This window comes from Hippocampus comes, unplaced genomic scaffold (genome assembly GCF_001891065.2).
Source record: "Hippocampus comes isolate QL1 unplaced genomic scaffold, H_comes_QL1_v1.1 scaffold433, whole genome shotgun sequence".
NCBI lineage: Eukaryota > Metazoa > Chordata > Actinopteri > Syngnathiformes > Syngnathidae > Hippocampus > Hippocampus comes.
The window spans coordinates 62832-80508 of record NW_017805041.1 but is presented as its reverse complement, the minus strand read 5'-3'; the positions used below and the strand labels follow the sequence as shown (position 1 = coordinate 80508).

Below are 17677 nucleotides of genomic sequence, written 5' to 3'. Positions count from 1 at the left end.
TACAATTGTTGTGCATTAAACAAATCATTGACAATATATCATGTTGTTTATTTCACAAATCTAATCCAGTAGATATAAAATAGAGCACGGGCTTCAAATTTAACACGGATAACTGTACAGCACAAAAGTGACACAAAGCACAAAAATGAAGGTAACAGAGCAGAGTATGAAAAGACAGACAATATTTACTGAGTAGGATAAAAATTAAAAATATGAATTTTTGAGTTTTGCATGGTATCAATGGGTAATGATTGCTTGGGTTATAAACTATGCTTACATTCATATCACAGTTCCTGGGTCACACATTAGTTTTCAGTAGTAGCCACAGTGCAAACATCTTTTGGTGATTAAAAAAAAATCTATAATACATCGTAGATCTTTTTTTTCCCCCTGACAGTATTCTTGTGAGAGAAGCAGACGAATTGGTGAAGGGCGTACCAGACCTAGAGTAAAGACTGCATCACAAGCAGCCAGAAAAAGGTAACTAATCAGTTACTTCATTTTTGTTTTTAAAACACACTTGACAAGTTGTATGAAACCCAAATCTTCTGTCTCTCTCATGCATTTTCCGTAAAAACTAAAACAAGGAATAAATAACATAATTCTTTCAGCGCAAAACAACAGAACATAGCGAATGGAGGAAAAAAACATGAAATGAAAAACCTTTGAGTACCGTTTTACTGTGGAATTGTAACATCTAAAATCAATGCAGTACACAAAAGCATTGGGTTTAAATTATTCAACTCTACTTAGTTTGCAAAACAACAACTTCATCATCATCATCATCATCATCATGACTTCACTACAGATTTACCGCCTGTCAAGATGTGCAAAGATTTTCCTTGAAACAAAATCAACCCTCAGGGGTGAAAACAAATTCTGGTGATCCAGGGTAGTGTGAGATTGTTCGAGACAACAACGCGTGTGTGTAGAGAAAGTCACTGTATGATTTTCACTCGGTGTGGCAAAGACACACGGGCTCTTTGGTGATCAAGCCCTTGCCTGCAGGTGTGTTTGGTTGTCATGGTAATCCTCTTTGACCATCACGTTAGGCACTTGTCATCGATGGGCTATGGGGATGCTTTATGGCACGTTTTTTTTTTTGCATGCATTTTTTTGTGCGTGTATAACACTATGTCTGAGCCAGCTGAAGCTCCTCCAGTCCATGTTTGCCCAGGTGATATCTAGCCAAGTCTTTCCTGGTCACTAATCCAACGACCTGCAGGTTACAGAGAACAAGCGGCTCAGGCAATCAGAATCTCAAATATTAACATCGACATGGACACGTTTACCAAGGGCAAAAATAAAAAAACACAATAAAAACACATAATAAGGAATAAGAAAGAGCGCATTCGGTCGAGTGCAAACCTCCAAGGCCAAACAATAATGCCAGAGGGCAGTAAATTCCTCCCTCCCTGCTTCATGGCTGGTGTGTAAAACTTTAGATGCTTGTAAAAAAATATTCTCCTATGTTAAAAAGTAAATAAATAAATAACCACTAAACCCAGTCGCAAATTTCAACTGGCGTTAAATTGACAGGACAATGTTACATTCCAGTCCCATAGGTGGCAGTAGAGTGCTTTGCATTGTTGTGGACACCTGCTTAAAAAAAGGGATTAAGAATCAGCATCGTTATTTATTGTGGCTTGTTTTATAAGAGTTTCAGACTTCACACCCGACATTGGTACTGATGTCACTATGCATGTAATTTTCTAAATATAGCCTCCTCATGCATATAAACACATTCAGTATCCTTACATTTTGCGCTTATAAATTGTGGCAACTCCCCATGCTTACCCTGTTTTCATCATCCACCACAACAAGGTGCCTGAGGCCCAGTGCCCTGACCAGCTTAAACACACGAGGAAGAGACGTTTCCTGCAAACAAATCATCACTCTGAATCTCACTGCACTCGTTTCGTCCAAGTGGCAGACTCCAGACAGACACGCCACACGATATGCGCCGATGGGTATTACCTGAGGGACAGTGTAGGGCGTCGGGTTCATGAACTCGGAGAGGTCCATCAAACACTCTCGCTCATCCTGGGAGACGTGGATGCTTTGGATAGGGGGGAAACGCGGGTAGGCGTCCCTGAAGTCCTTCAACTGGAGCTTCCTCTGGGTCAGCCGCGACCGCGCCAGCTCCACAAACACCTGCGAAAACACAAAAGGCGGACTAGCGACGATGGATTGAACATAACGCTGATGCCTGTGAAAATACACCCCGTCGAATAAACGGGCCACCTCGCCGTCTCCACGCCACTGACCTTGTGCTTGAGAAGAACGATGAGCTGTGAGCGAAGGATGAGTCCACAGAGCTTTGCTGGCTGAACGGAAGGAAAGCATCAAAGGGATTCATTTTGAGGGCCGGCAGCCACACTGGAAATATTTGGATTCTTTGTGACACGTTTTAATTCAAGCCCAATTGTCACATTTGACGAGCTTTATGAAGCACATTCAAAGACCAAGAACAACCGAGAAGCCCTCATACCTCTTCACCAGAATCACTTTGGGACACCACCACGGGGAAACCGTTGTGATTGGTCGATGTGTTGCTGAGGATGTCAACGATGGTTCCCACCTTCTCTACCTTGTTCAGACAGGTGACGGAAGAACTCATCACTTCTCTGAAGAAAAATGACAACATTCAGATTAGATTATTTAGCACCGTGAAACTGGTGTGGTTATCTCCAGTATGCTAAGAGGATTTTTACCTCGCTGTTAGCCAGTGTGAGGTGGCAGGAGCTTCCCAATGCAGGAAGGGAATGCTCTGCAGCTTTATGTGGATGTCATACAGTCCCTGACAGAAAAAGGCGGAATAATATTTTCATATCTGCGTTTGAGAAATAGTTTTGTCTATAAGATGTAATTGTGCCATTTTGTTTTCATTCCAACAGCATTTATACAATCGGTCGCCACACTGACTTGACAACTGCACCAAGAAAACTTTTTAAACAAAGCCAAGTGAGGCTAAGACCGCGCGTACCTCCACAAAGTAGTCTCCTACGATCTTGGCCGTCATCAAGACGAGCATGATGGGAAGTCCGTATGTGACGTTTCCCGTGGCCTCCACCATGATGACAGTCAAACTGAGGGTCATCCTAACGATGCCACCTGGACACACAAGGCTACTTGGTGAAGAGTCTTGCGCCTTAGGCATTGACAGAAGATCAAGCAAAACCGGTGAGTGTCGTTGTCCATTAGCTGTGAAATGTACCCACCTAACTGAGCCGCGGCTCCAATCAAGGCATATTTACCAGGATCGGCCCAGATCTAAAAAAAAAAAACACATTCCTGTTATAATTAGGGTCCTATTTTTCTGCAACTACATATTTGCGCAACTACGAACCATTTGAAATGTGAAGAAAAAGGTGTGGCTTTACGAGTGAATATTTAACAGTCACCGCAGAACAAGACGTCCTTTCTCGGTGCACACGTACCGATCCGGTGGCCGAGATGGCAGAGAGTAGAATTCCGCACAGTCTTCCCCAGGCTGCTCCAATAAGCAGAGATGGGATGAAGACTCCAGCGGACACAGTGAGGCCATACGTCCAACATGCCAGGAAGAAGTACGTGAGTGTGAACAAGCCCAGCGTCAGAGGATTGTACGATCCTTTAGGAGGGACGGGAATATTCAACATTCTTTTTTTTTTTTCTCCTTCACATATTGGTCATATGCATTGGCTTGAGGCACTTTGAGCAAATATGCCTTAGGAACAGCGATCACAACAATTTACCTGGCTGGTTGTGGAAAAGGCTCCGGACGCTTCTCTCTGGAGTGTTGAAGAAGGCTGTTGCCATGGAGTTATACTCCCCGTCGGCACAGAACAGCTGCAGGCAGGTGCAGAAAATATGAGAAGACAAAGAGGAAGATACAGCTTTTCACAATCCGAGCTTCAATTGCTCTTAAAACACAGTCGCTTTGTCATTTATCGCTATGAATCGCAATTGTTCGCTGGTTAGTTTTTTTTCTTTTAATATCCCCTTAACATGCAGATGAAAAGCAAAAACATTTATTCATAAATGGATATCTTGTAACTCATCTTCCTGAGTCAGATGTCAATTTTAGGTGATCTAACAGACTACTCTGTGACCTAATTTAGTCCGAATAACAAAAAGGAAGTGGTGCTGCATCTCCGTCAGCACGACGATTTAATTTCCTGCATGAGGCAAAAGCACCGTTTTTGGATTTAACAACGATCATCCGCAGAATGCTGAATTCTGCACAGGCGTTCACCTGCAGAGGGTACTCCTCCGTGTGCTCGGGGCCAAGAGGTTGACAGTCGTCGGAGAAGTAAATCATGGTGAACGACACCGTCGCGGTCACCGCCGCGACCAGCATAGCCTCCATCACTTGCAGACAAGGCCGATGGACGTACCTGATGACACACGCAAGATCAGGCTGTGGTTTCACACATCCATATTTGGATGCTAGTGTGTTACCACCAGCAAAATGTTTATACGACAAACATGCACTCAAAGCCAGGGTTCCGTACTTCCATAAAATGAATCAAAGATGATGACGAAGTGTGACGTGTCATGAGTATAAAAAGATTACACTCGAAGTACAGTAATTGTGCACTCTTTTTGCCAAGGATTGGGACTTGGTATCGCAAACTAAAAACTCGGGTGGCAACAAAGTGTGATCGGGACATCCCTAGTGTCAAGTGTTTGCTGACTTCCATTTCACATGAGTTTGAATGTGATTGAAGAAATCCCCTCACATCCCGAGTGATCAAACCTGTTCTGACATTGGACTATTTTTATACTTCAGTCACATGATTCCAGGTGATGTGCGCGCAAACAACAAGAGTGTACCCTGCACGGGCACATATTTTTTATTGTTGCTTCCAGACATAAAACAATAACACGTGCGTCATCGACTAATGCGACGACACCGTTCAAGTGGTTACCTTATCCTGAAGATGGTCAGCCAGTAGTTGAGAATGTTGAACAGAGCTCCTAGAAGTCCACCTGCATGGGAAAATTTCACAGTGAAAAAATACTGAAAAGACATTTCTTTTGTACTCCACACGGGAACCAAACTGATTGTTGAGACGACGCATGCAGAAAGAATCACATCACGTTACCTATAGCACCCATGGCAATGAACAAGGGAATTTCATAGAGGTAATACGCCACGCTCTGTGAAAGGAAGACAATTATATGTCGTCATTCATACAGATTGATAGAAAAATAAATAAATAAAAATCTGTGTTCATGGCGTTTTGGCAATTCAGGTGCTTACGTCATTCTCAAATCGTCCAAAGTTGATGAGACCAGGGTTGGAAAGGTCACCTGGGTTGTTGTGGTAGATACTGAGGAAGAAGTTCAGGGTGAAGGTGGAGATCATTGATGCAAAGAACTGCGGGTGAAAAGGAAAGATGTTACACGGGCAAAGATTTAAAAAAAAAAAAAAAGGAATTATTGGGTATTATGCATCCAACACGGACATGAACAGTAATACGCAGCTCAATTTATGGCCAAATGTTTGTGTGAGGCTGCCAACTGACCGGTGTTGTTTATTGGATGACTGTCAGTTGGTATTTTTATCTACCTTTGGTATTGTGATCATTTTAGACTTTACTACTTGGAAATCTTGATCTTTATGTGACTTACAATGCGCCATGTGAGCATCTGGTTCCAGAAAGAAGCGCCTTCTTCGAGAGAGAAAAGCACGCCACCTGTTGTCCCAAGAAAGAAAATCTCAGTGATTTTGACATATTGCAATTTTGTGGTGATCGGACTGCAAAAGAGTTGCTGCGAAGCATTTCCATTTAAAAAGAGAGTCTTTTGGCCACAAAAAGTCAAGTTCAGGGAGCCACCAAAGATGAGTCACCACAACACGGTTTCTCACGCTTCTCATATCAGTGCCAGCAGTTGTGCGTACTTAAAACCGCTGCTCATCTTTCACAAATGTCAGCATTACTTCTTAATAGGCACACGCCTTTCCTTTGAACCTTCTACCACGCTTGATCAGGATGAACTGCGGCTCTACTGGTTCCCACTAAATGCCTCTGAGACCTGAGGCTACTTCCTGATTGCCCAACTCCACTTCGATAAGCTTGTTGATTTTACCAACTGGTGCTCCGAACGCAGCTGAGACTCCAGCAGCGGCTCCGGCGGAAACAAAGTCTCGTTTTTCGGTGTCTCTGCGGAAGTATTCAAAGATCTGCAAACAGGCAGCAACATATTTTCAACACGCGCTGTCATTAAAACAAAAAGCACAGTATGGCGTTACAACAACACACGTGCATCCATGGCCGACACCAACCTTAAAGTCTCTTTTTAAAGATGTGCTCCTACCCTGGGAGACACCTGCAGCCACTACTGCACCAGAGTGGATCATAGGCCCTTCCTGTAGGATAGTGGGAAAACAGGGAGACAGAGCATCACAATGCAGTTGATTGGCCTATTTCTGAAAGCTATTGAATATTTCTTACCTTTCCAACAGCAAGTCCACCCACGACTGAGCAAATAACACCACACACTTTCACCACCAGAGTCTGACAAAGTACACACAACATGTATTATACAAGGTTGTTTTTTTTTTCTTTTCATGGGTTATCCCAAGTAAGTGTGCGTACCTTGAGTCGAACCACTCTCGGAACCTTGACCCCGTTCAGGTAACACTTAATTTGCGGAATACCACTTCCTGCTGCAATTGGCTTCATATAGTGGATGGAGGAAGCAATTAGATGAGTACCATTTCTTATCCGATTTTAAAACTGACTCTTACCTCAAAAAAGGCAACAATGATTGCGCCCACCACGACAAAGGCGGAGTTTAGGACAGCCCAAAGGATGAGAGAGAGCGACAGTCCGCCCACCTCTGTAAACCTGTCTATATCTGTGAAGGTCAACGGTCAAGGAAAAATGTGCTCAAGATGTGCCCATCATAATGTTTAACTATCGACTCTTCACCGCTGCTTTTATTGAAATGCATCTTCAAGGAAGTACCAGGATACTTTCTTTGACAACTTGGTATTTCATTCCAGCCAGCTGCTCCACCACAATGTCAATGAAACATGCGATGAGGCCCGTCAGAAAGCCAATCAGGCCGCAGATCACCCAGCGACTGATCTCTAAACAGCGAAAACCCTAAAGCAATGAGAAAAGACAATTCGTGTCAACTCACACCTCTTCCACCATAAATATGGAGACCCACGCACAAGCGCGCTGTCAGAATATATTTTATGATTGTGCGTGTGTGCGTGAGTCAAGCGGGGGTTTCCACCCCACTCACCAGGTAACTCATACGCCTCTCTTCCTCCAAAAACAGCTGGTTCTCGATGTTATCATAGTCAAGACTCTAAACACACCAAGAAATGTACCTTAGACTTTTAATATGCAATATGTCAGTAAGATTGTTTTGGTTATCATTCAAGGGTGATATTCTTATGCCCCCATCATAAAATGTAGACAGGGAAAATGAACATTTAACCTTACTAAAGGACAATTACATTCAAAAAGTAAATTTTGCTAACATCTGGATGATTGTTGCAGGAATCCAGCCCCGCCCCCTCCAAAATATATATATTACCTCATATTTGAGTGACAGCAGCTTCTCATTATGAGGGATTTCCTTTGGATGACCTCGATGGGACTCCTGCAAGTGGGAAACAGATTTACTCTCTCTAAATGTGTATTTCCTGTAGAATGTTGAAAATGTGACTTTGCACCTCACATATATCATCCCACATTGGAAATGACAGTATGCCATGACATAGCATACATTCGTACATAAGCACCGCTGGCTTGCAAACCCCGACCAGATTTAATTGCCCTCAACACGCAACCTAAATGGATGTTTAACATTGCTTGACGCCATAGAAAGAGAGACAGAGGGCCCTGAGAGCTCAACTTTTTAAACTCACATGACCAAAACCTGAAACCAGGTGAGCCGTGGCATTCATTTTCAGTCGGCAGCAAGTGGCAAAAATGTCTGCTTTATACATATTGCACAAATGCAATAAAAATCTGAATTCTGTGTTTAAACTAATAGGGGGTGCATAAACATTGTGTTGTTGAGAATTTTTTTGACTTGACTTCCCCTTTAAGAACATTCCAAGTGACACTTCACCTCATCTGATGTGATCTCCTCTAAATCCACATTGCTGAGTCTTCCTGTTTGAAAGACAGCGCCTCCTCCAGGCTATGGAGCATAAACATAAACAAGAAATACAATTGTTAATAAATGGTTTTTGAACATCATGACAACACACAACTACAGTCAATTATGGGGAATCATTACCATAATACAATTCATCAATCAATCAAACTTCTTGATATAGCAGGATTTATTTAGCTGCAGTAATTAAGCAGTCTAAATGACAGACGTAAGAATTAGCATGGAAAATATGTACCGAAAACACTAAGAGTTGAGTGTGCTTCCACCTTTAGTGAGGACAGAGTGACATGAATAGTTCTGGTGGAAGTACGCCTCATTTTCCAGTGCTGCTACGTAAACGGAACAGCTGACTAGAAGGAATGTAGCAGATGAACAGTGACTAGTGAATTTATTGTCAACAATTCTCAACTAATTTGATGAAAATTAATTGATTTTTAATAATCCTCTCACTTGCATGACTTAATGTTGACAGTAGAACAGACACATCAAGACAACTGGCTGCACTTTGGGAACAGACTTTAAGAGAATTAAATTACGCCAGTTTGTATGATGGAAGACAATGACAAATGGAAATATACGGAACTTTGCAAATTGGTTAAGGTTTTCGTTGATCATGGGGGTGATTGGAGGGAATGGTTAAGCACTACTTGGCTGCAACCGGCAGGCACATCTATGCTGTTGGCACACCACTGGCAAAAGCCCCACATTCAGACAAAAATTCCTTCATCCATCTTCTGTGAAGTCAGAAATTCTCCCATTAAAACCATTTATAGAATACAATCATCTATTTTCAGGCAAATTATCAAATGAAAAAAAAGTATTACATGTAATTTTGTGAATGTTTAAGGTCGTCATTATTACTTAGATTTAGGGCAGCGGTGTCCAACGTTTTTTGACTGCAATCTACTTTTCAAGCAACCAAGCCCGACGCGAGTGACTCGTTGCCACACGTGACGCATAACCCGGGGGCGCGCATACGCACGCATGCCATGATGAACAAGAGTCACAACGTACCTAACATGAATGAAACAGAAAAATAGATACGAGTTTGTAAAAAGGAAATCCCTGCCTGCCTTAGTGACCTGACGGGGATGCACTTTTCCAGTGTGTTAAATGCCCAAATATTACTATCGTAGCTCACATGTACCGTTTTAAAACGCAAAGAAAAACAAAAAATATATTTGTTTACATTGGTCTTCTGGCATCACGCCATACTGTGATTGTTTGGCATTTAATAATAATATTTAGACCTACAAACAGCATGTAACGGGATGATGAACAATTTGTTTGCAAAAAATACACGTTGGCTACTATGCTATGTCGTTGCAAATACACGGTGCTAATGTGTAGCATTAAGTATTTTACGATAGATCATTGCGACAATACTGTACACGCATTTAGAAGCCTCATCAACTGTTAGCTTAGCATGATAGCTGTGTGGCACGGACCTCCCCGTCGTGTTGACGTTTCTCGGAGCCGTTTATCAGCGGCGTTGCTTCGCCAGCGGCACTGGACTCGTCTGCTCGGCTCGACCACGACACTTTCTTCGTGATGTTAGCCATGGCGGCCCCCCGGTACCTTCGAGGGTTGCAGTGTTATTTCATGAATTGTAATAAACGGTTACATAGAGCCATGTTCCTCTCATTTCCCCATGACCGTCATTCCTGTGACTCGTGACGCTTTAGTAATGCTGCGTTCGAGGAACAGAGTAAATCGGATTTTTCCAAACTCCGACCAGGATGAGTGCACTGGCGCACCCGTTTTAACTGGGAGGTAGAAGTTGCCAAGTTAGAATCGCTGCACTGTAAGGTCAACGCGCAAACCAGTCGACCACCAGGCCGCCCTACACAGGGTCTCCTTGATTTACATTAATAAAATGAATTATGAAGATTTGCTGGAGGGCAAAATGTGTTGTGGTGAGCCAGAACAACAAACAATTGACCAGAATCAGAAATATTTATTGTTTACATTCGCATTGAGGTCGAAACTGGGACAATTCGAGTGCGATTATCTGATTTCCCACTTTCTACGAATGCAACATAACGGCCGCTTGACGGATCAAAAATGTCCGCTAGTCGCAATGGATTATGGATCTTGACGTTTTTAACGATCAAGCCTACATAAGACGATACAGTACTTTTGTATATGTATAAGGTTATACATAACATTTAAAAACACATTACTTCTGGATGGTAGAAATAAAACAAGTAAAAACATGAGGTATGAATAATTTAATAAAGATCCGTTTTAATGTACTTTATATTGCACTTAGTTTTAATGTTCCCATATTTCACTGGACATACATAAACCATGTACTTCCCAACAGTAATGAGAATCGTTTTTAAGCAATTGACAGCAAAGCCATTCATTCTTTATTGCACTTGACCTCACTGCGTCACAAGTGAGCTGAAGCCTTTCCCAGCTAAATTTGTACAAGGAAAATGGGTGTACACTGTCGCCAGGCAATCGCATCTCACATAAACAGCGATTCACACCAACATATGAGCAATTTAACCTTGCCTGCATGTTTTGGGAATATGGAAGGAAGAACGACAATCCATGCAACCACAGTGAGGGCATGGAACTCTTCAGAGAAAGGCCAAGATTTGAACAAGGGAAATTTGGAATGTGGGGCTCACTTGCTAACCACGAGTGGCACTATAAATCTATAGTTTTCTTATTAAACTTTTATTTCTTGACTGGGCATGAGAGCTTTCAACATCATCGACTCTTCTGTGACCATCCCAGTCCTCAGTGCTCGCTACATTTCTTTCCAATTCTCCCCAAAATCCTGTTCATTTTACTTATTTGTTTTCATTGTTCGGTTGTTTTTAAACTGTATTTTCCCCTTTAATTTGCTGGATTTTTAATGTTCTTTCAGTTGACCTCTTTAAGTAATACCCGTGTGTTCTTAGTGTAGCTCCACAGATATTCTAGTGCTCCCCTGCGAGTGTATTTTTGTTTTAGTTTATGATCTGTTTAACTGAGTAGTTAGTTTCAATACTTTTTTAAAAATCTTCTTCTAATTACCTCACTACGCTTCCAGACTGCATGTGAGTTATTTTCCATCGTATGTGTTCGTGAGAGCTGATCGTGAGGGTGTATGTGTATGTGGAAGTGGTAAATGTGAATTTGTGAGCAAAGCAACTGTACTTTTTGTCTCCTGACTCAATCTGGGGATTTAACTGCTTTCAATTTCAATTTGAGTGGCTTCATTCAGGCTGTTATGTTGAGCAAATCTCATCTACAAATTGTGTGTGTGTGTGTGTGGGGGGGTCATTGCAAAATAACACAGAAATGTGTTTTCAAACGGATTAATTGAAGACTCTAAATTGCACATAGATGATTGTTGTTTGTCTAGAATTGCTCATTGATAAGATGGCGAGCAGTCAGTGTAGCCTACCTCTAGTCCCAGTCAGCTGGTGTTATTCCCAGCTCACCCGTGACCTTATTTAGGACAAGCTCTGCAAGAAATAAATAAATCATGGATATATCAAGCAACAGAAATGATTAATCAAGAAAAAAGAAAAACTTAATTATGAAAAGATTATAACTTGACCCGTGGTCTAGGAGGCTCACACGGAGTCATTGTTTGATGACTGAATAATTGTCAGCAGAAATATTCCAATTGGTTGTCATTTCCAAAAGTCCAGTGGTGACATACTTCCCACTTTCACTTTCATGCTGGCCACTTCACTTGCAAGCACTGTGTTAATTTCTTCTCAGAGGACATTCCCGCACTGGACATATCTCACAGGTTCCTTTTTTTGGTAAATTTGACGGATTTAAACAGCAACAACAAAATAACTTTACGTTGGCCTCATTTGTGATCTTTCATAAAAGGCTATACTGCTGTTGTGCAGTCCTCCTGTGCTGACATGGATGAAGAAAAATCTCTACTGAATCCAAGAGAGCCATCACCAGAAGCCACGGTAAGAGATAAAAAACTCACCTGAACAACAAAAACAGATACCTTTATGGAGTACATTTGAAGACTTTTGAACTTTAGACTCATTTTCATCACTGGCAATATAACTAAACCAAGTTTAAATGGACCCGCTACATGTGCGTGTTGCGTTTGTGACAGAATTTGGGTGTTGGGTTTGGCTGCCAAAGCGGTCTTAACTTTGGGGGCAGTCCAACCCAACTGAAATGCGTACGCCATCATCGAGCATGCTCGCAACCTATGAGAAGTCATGATGTTAATATGGAAACATTTTATGGCTGAGTGGATTGGAATGCTAAAACTGCCAACAGCTATAAAAATCTAACGTCGTCAGTGTTTTAATTCATCCTCTTCTCTCCATTCCAGTTCAACAAATCCAAACTGTTCCTGGCTGTTTTTGCAGCCGTCTTGGGGAACTTCAATTTCGGCTATTCCCTGGTCTATCCGTCTCCCGTCCTGCCTGTGCTCCAGGGTCCTGATGCGGACCCCCGGCTGAGGATGGACACCTCCCAGGCCGCCTTGTTCGGCTCAATCTACATGCTGGGTGTGGCCTGCGGCGGGCTCGGGGCCATGCTGCTTAATGACTTGATTGGCAGAAAGCTGAGCATTATGGTGTCCGCCATCCCTTCTGCTATTGGGTCAGATATGAAACTATATTTGAAAGAACTGTAGATGTTATTGCATAGTCCATTATAGCCCATGCACACTTGAGTCAGGGCTATTGTGACTTCATTCTTAACGTGCGTTTCAGGTACCTGTTGCTGGGAGGGGCTACGGAATTATGGATGCTCCACTTGGGCCGCTTCCTCACTGGTGTCGCCGGGGGGGTGACAGCGGCGTCCATTCCTGTAGGTTGCGTGGGTTTTCTCCGGGTACTCCGGTTTCCTCCCACATTCCCAAATGATGCATGGCAGTTTAATGGAACACTCCAAATTGTCCCGAGGTGTGATTGTGAGCGCGAATGGTTGTTTGTCTATGTGTGCCCTCTGATTGGCTGGTAAACGGTTGAGGGTGTACCCCGCCTACGACCCGAAGACACCAGGGATAGGCTCCAGCATGCCCTGCGGCCCCCCGTGACGATAAACGGATTAGGAAATGGATGAATATTATTATTATCATCTGATCGTATGCATTGTGACTTGGTGAATTTCCATCACAGTAAATTTTACATTTAGTGTGTGTTTTGTTTTGTTTCAGGTTTATATTTCAGAGATCTCCCATAAATCACTCAGAGGAGCACTGGGAACCTGCCCTCAGATTACTGCTGTGTTCGGAGCGCTGGCACTCTATGCTTTGGGTAAAAGTTTGCATCAAATCTATTTATAATACGCCCAAAATGCACTAGAAGCTTTACAGGTCAATTTAATTTGACCTTCTACAAAGTATGGAATACAAACTGTTCAATGTCTCAATGCTTTTTGCACAATTTTCTGTTCTCTAACAAGGAGCCTAACTTTATGTGAGTAGTATATGTACTATTCTGGGTGTTATGTGATGTACAGGGCTGGTGTTACCATGGCGGTGGCTTGCGGTGGCAGGAGGTGTGCCAGCATTGCTGATGGTACTGCTCCTCGTCTTCATGCCTTACTCCCCCAGAAGGCTCCTCTCTCTGGACAGAGCAGAGCAGGCCGAGCGCGCCCTTCACTGGCTGAGGGGAGGTGACTATGACATACAAAGCGAGCTGGACGCCATCAAGGTGAGACGTACAATAACAATGATGAAATGGACCAGAAGGTCAAACATATACAGCAGGGAGTGCTGTAATCAACTGTTAATAACATATAAAGAAGTTACAGGACAAAGTTGGCACTTAAACTTGGGATAAAGTTGGACTGGCTCACAGTGCATGATAACAATCCCCTGCTCACATGCAGGTTTGCCCCCTAGAGGCCGTGAGCAGAATGGCAATAAGGGACAACTGCCATTCTATCTACTGTCGAGTCTCAGCATTCAAGAACCTCTAACTAGGTATATTGGCATGTGTACTTCAATGCAGCACAGCATCCGTCTGCAGAGTCGCGTCACCTGGTCCGAGCTGGCTAAGCCGGTCTACTACCGGCCAATTCTCATCTCCGTGGGCATGCGTTTTCTGCAGCAGCTGACCGGCATCAGCCCCATTCTTGTCTACTTGGAGCCCATCTTTTCGCAGAGCAACGTCTCGCTGGAGCCCAGGTGTGATATGCAACCCGACTCGTTCATTCTGCGCATGACAGCTCATTATCTTTAATTAATGAGCATTTTTTGCATACTGTCGTTCAGTCACTACCTGTCCCTGTTCGCTGTGTCAGGTACGATGCTGCGATTGTGGGGTTGGTTCGCCTTGTTTCTGTCAGCTTGGCAGCGGTTTTGATGGACAAAGCGGGGCGCAAAGCTCTGCTGTACACCTCCAGCTTTCTGATGTTCCTGGCCACACTTACTCTGACCGTGACTTCACGCACCACACCTTACCAACCAAGGCCCGCCCCTCAGAACTTCACCGCAAGTATGGAGCACAACCTTCACTATGACGTCACTTGGCTGGCAAGCAATCAAACACCCGCAGGACCCATTCCAATTATCAGCGTTGTGATATTTATATTTGGTGAGTGATATACTACCTGATTGTATGGCTTCAATGTGACAACAACAGCAACTATCCATCACTGCACGTTGTATAACTATGAAGGAAAATAATTCCAGTGGAAAATCCTCTCCCTTGTGCACCTCTTGCCTGGGATTTGAGAGAACTTTTGTGGGCCGGGCAATTATTGGTTCTTTGGCGCAATACTTTGGGAAAAATCTTTTTTGAGGGGCAACGCCCCTGTCGAACTAATCAATTGCAATTTTCAGGCCCTATAACACCACCTTTGTCTCAAAATAGTTTCAAGGTGCATTTTTGTAAAGGATATTGGGCTGACTTCAGCTGACAAGCTTCAACTTTATCCGGCGATCATTGCGCACGCAAACACAGAAGATTTGATGCAAAAAAATCTCACAACTGACAAGACATATGTGCTTCAGTGCATTGACACAAACCATTCTTTGTCTCGTAGGATATGCCATGGGATGGGGCCCGATCACGTGGCTGCTCATGTCTGAGGTGTTGCCACTGGGTGTCAGGGGCGTGGCCTCGGGCCTGTGTGTCACCGTGAGCTGGTTGACGGCCTTCGTGCTCACGGACGCCTTCACTCACCTGGTGGACAGTTACGGCCTTTACGTACCGTATTCTATTTTCACGGTGGTATGCGTGGTGTGTCTGCTCTTCACCGCCTGGTGCGTCCCAGAGACCCGGGGCCGATCTCTGGAGGAAATCGAGAACTATTTCAGGGCACGCAGATTTACTATTAATCATGATCATTCCAATGCACTTGCGACATGAAGGACTTCTCACTCACAAAGACTCACTATATACAAAACTACTTCTGTTCCTGTCGTCTTTTTCTTCTAAATACACTAAATATGATATCGATATGGCATCACTTTGGTCTTGTTTGTTGCGTGTGACACATAGTTTGAGGTTCGGGGTTTGGAATTCGCCCCGTGCTTCTGTGGGTTTTATCCAAGTCCTCTGACTTTTCTCCCACATGACAAAAAGGTGCATTTTAGGTTCATGAAAGAATCAAAATTTCTCATCGGTGCGAATGTGAGCATGAATTGTTGTTCACAGGCGTGCCTGAAGATTGGTCGGCGACCATTCCAGAAGCCAGGGTGTACTCTGCCTCTTGCCCTTGGGGGAAACACTCTTGAAAATGGATAGAGTGATGAAAATGATCATTTCTATTTGCAACAGTAATACTAATTGTAATATTACAGGGGGGGGAATCATAAAATCACAATATTAAAGGTTAAATTACTAATTATTATGGTATATCTTACTTTGATTAAAAATAAATAAATAAATAAATATTTAAAAGAAAAAAGAATAATGTCAAATTTCCCTCCAAGCATAAAGTTTCTGTGCAGCTATGTTGTGGTAAGTTAAACTTTAAGATACGTTTCACAAACAACTTACATTGAAACATTGTATCACATCGCATCAGTAGAAAGACTTTAATGTGATCGGACATTCATACTTCATATTTTTTCTCCCTCCGTCTTATAACTTTTCAGTGCGGTCTTAATACTCCTTTATGGAATACACGCATACTGAAAGCCAGTGACACATTTTAAACATTGTAAAATAGTTGCGTAATGACATCCATTAGGTTAACCAGTCCCGAGAACAAATATGTTGGCACCTGTCTTTTTGATTTACCACAGACAGGGAGTTATGTGGTCACAGGTTTGCAATCCGGCTGCATGTAAGCATGCGTGTCTTTGTGACAACATATTTAAAGTACTGAGTGACATTCTGGCTGTTTTTGACAAGGGGAAAAATAAATACTTGACTGGATTTGTCTTGTACAAAAGATGAAATAACAGTGAATGGAAATTAATGTTAATAGTCTCCTTTATTCTAATAAGACAAGATGATATTTTGGATTTCGGGAACTGGTTGAAAGTTTCTTTCAAGTGATATGTGGTCATTTAAAGGTAAACGGAGATCCTAGTTTAAAAAAAAAAGATTTAGTGGCTTCAGAAACAGATTTAATGTCAAAAGAACAAATGTTTCTTGATGCCCAAAGGCAATGACTGCACGACTTAACTGCATAACAATGGCAGTGGAAAAGATTCAATGAAAAAAAGGCAAGGCTCTTCAAACAGATCAAGCACCAAATATAATTATAAAAATGCATTACATGAAGACGACAAACAGGTCATGTTATTTTTACAACAAAACAAAAACAATCATTTGGAATTTTTTTTTTTTTTTGCTTTGACTTGCAAGCAAAAATATGAGATAGGCCACACAAACTGGAGATAAACAATCCTTCTGCCTCCACGCCTTTTCGATCCAGAGGGGAGGATACATTTCAGATTAATATCAACAAATTTGGTGTAAACATCTTAAACCACTTCTGATTAAAAGAGCTGCCCCGAACCTACTTTTTGCACGGTACTTTCTTTAACGTCAACCAAGTTTGTCCTTTGATTTGACCCAATTTACTGCTCACATCTGGCATACGTGCACGTGAAACACCACTTGCCCCTTTCAAAGCAACGTGTTTGTTTTCTACTTTACCTTTACTCAATTTTTTTTTTTTTTGTGGGGGGGGGGGGGGGGGGATACTATAAAGTATGACAATGGCATGCTTTTCATGTCACGGAGCCAAAAAAAAAAAGAGGATCAGCCTCCATGTGCATTTCAACACTTGACAATGCAACAGTTGTCGCATAATGTACAGCGTTGCGAGGATGGCTCGATTGTCAGGAATGTTGTCCATCAGGCCCGTCGAAACAGACACGCACATACCATCACCTCACCCATTTGACATCATACGCCGGCAACACCCTCTCACACACCTTTACCTACATGGATACCACTGCTCATGTGTGTTTCTTCTCTGGAGGGTTGAAAAAGTCTCCGGCAAATCATGTGAAATTTGGCCTTTTTAACTCGAGACATGAACACATCCGCGAAAGCCTGCCGCTTTAGTTTGCTGGGCATATAATATCTAAAAATGGGAATTAAAAATCCGCGCTAGGTGCTGTACATGCTGATCCAATGACAAATAGTTAAAA

General features: G+C 42.6%; 2 protein-coding genes across 2 annotated transcripts; one reads left to right on the top strand and one right to left on the bottom strand.

Annotated features, from left to right (window-relative positions):
- Positions 1 to 27: 27 nt before the first annotated feature.
- clcn7 (chloride channel 7) lies at positions 28 to 9825 on the bottom strand. The gene is made up of 25 exons (XM_019864433.1): positions 9579 to 9825; positions 8083 to 8154; positions 7543 to 7608; positions 7246 to 7311; positions 6968 to 7100; positions 6740 to 6849; positions 6588 to 6668; positions 6444 to 6506; positions 6275 to 6358; positions 6079 to 6172; positions 5620 to 5684; positions 5249 to 5365; positions 5091 to 5145; positions 4914 to 4974; positions 4238 to 4379; positions 3738 to 3831; positions 3441 to 3613; positions 3222 to 3273; positions 2987 to 3114; positions 2715 to 2800; positions 2492 to 2627; positions 2268 to 2327; positions 1978 to 2154; positions 1798 to 1878; positions 28 to 1219 (listed from the first exon to the last, which is right to left on the bottom strand). The coding sequence occupies exons 1-25, from the start codon at positions 9690 to 9692 to the stop codon at positions 1133 to 1135; spliced, it is 2397 nt and encodes a 798-aa protein (XP_019719992.1). The 5' UTR covers positions 9693 to 9825; the 3' UTR covers positions 28 to 1132.
- Positions 9826 to 11701: 1876 nt separating this feature from the next.
- On the top strand, positions 11702 to 15640 carry slc2a6 (solute carrier family 2 member 6). The gene is made up of 9 exons (XM_019864408.1): positions 11702 to 11887; positions 11974 to 12062; positions 12443 to 12714; positions 12828 to 12924; positions 13274 to 13373; positions 13579 to 13772; positions 14073 to 14248; positions 14365 to 14657; positions 15109 to 15640. Exons 1-9 carry the CDS (start codon positions 11812 to 11814, stop codon positions 15432 to 15434), a joined length of 1623 nt encoding a protein of 540 aa, XP_019719967.1. The 5' UTR covers positions 11702 to 11811; the 3' UTR covers positions 15435 to 15640.
- Positions 15641 to 17677: the final 2037 nt, after the last annotated feature.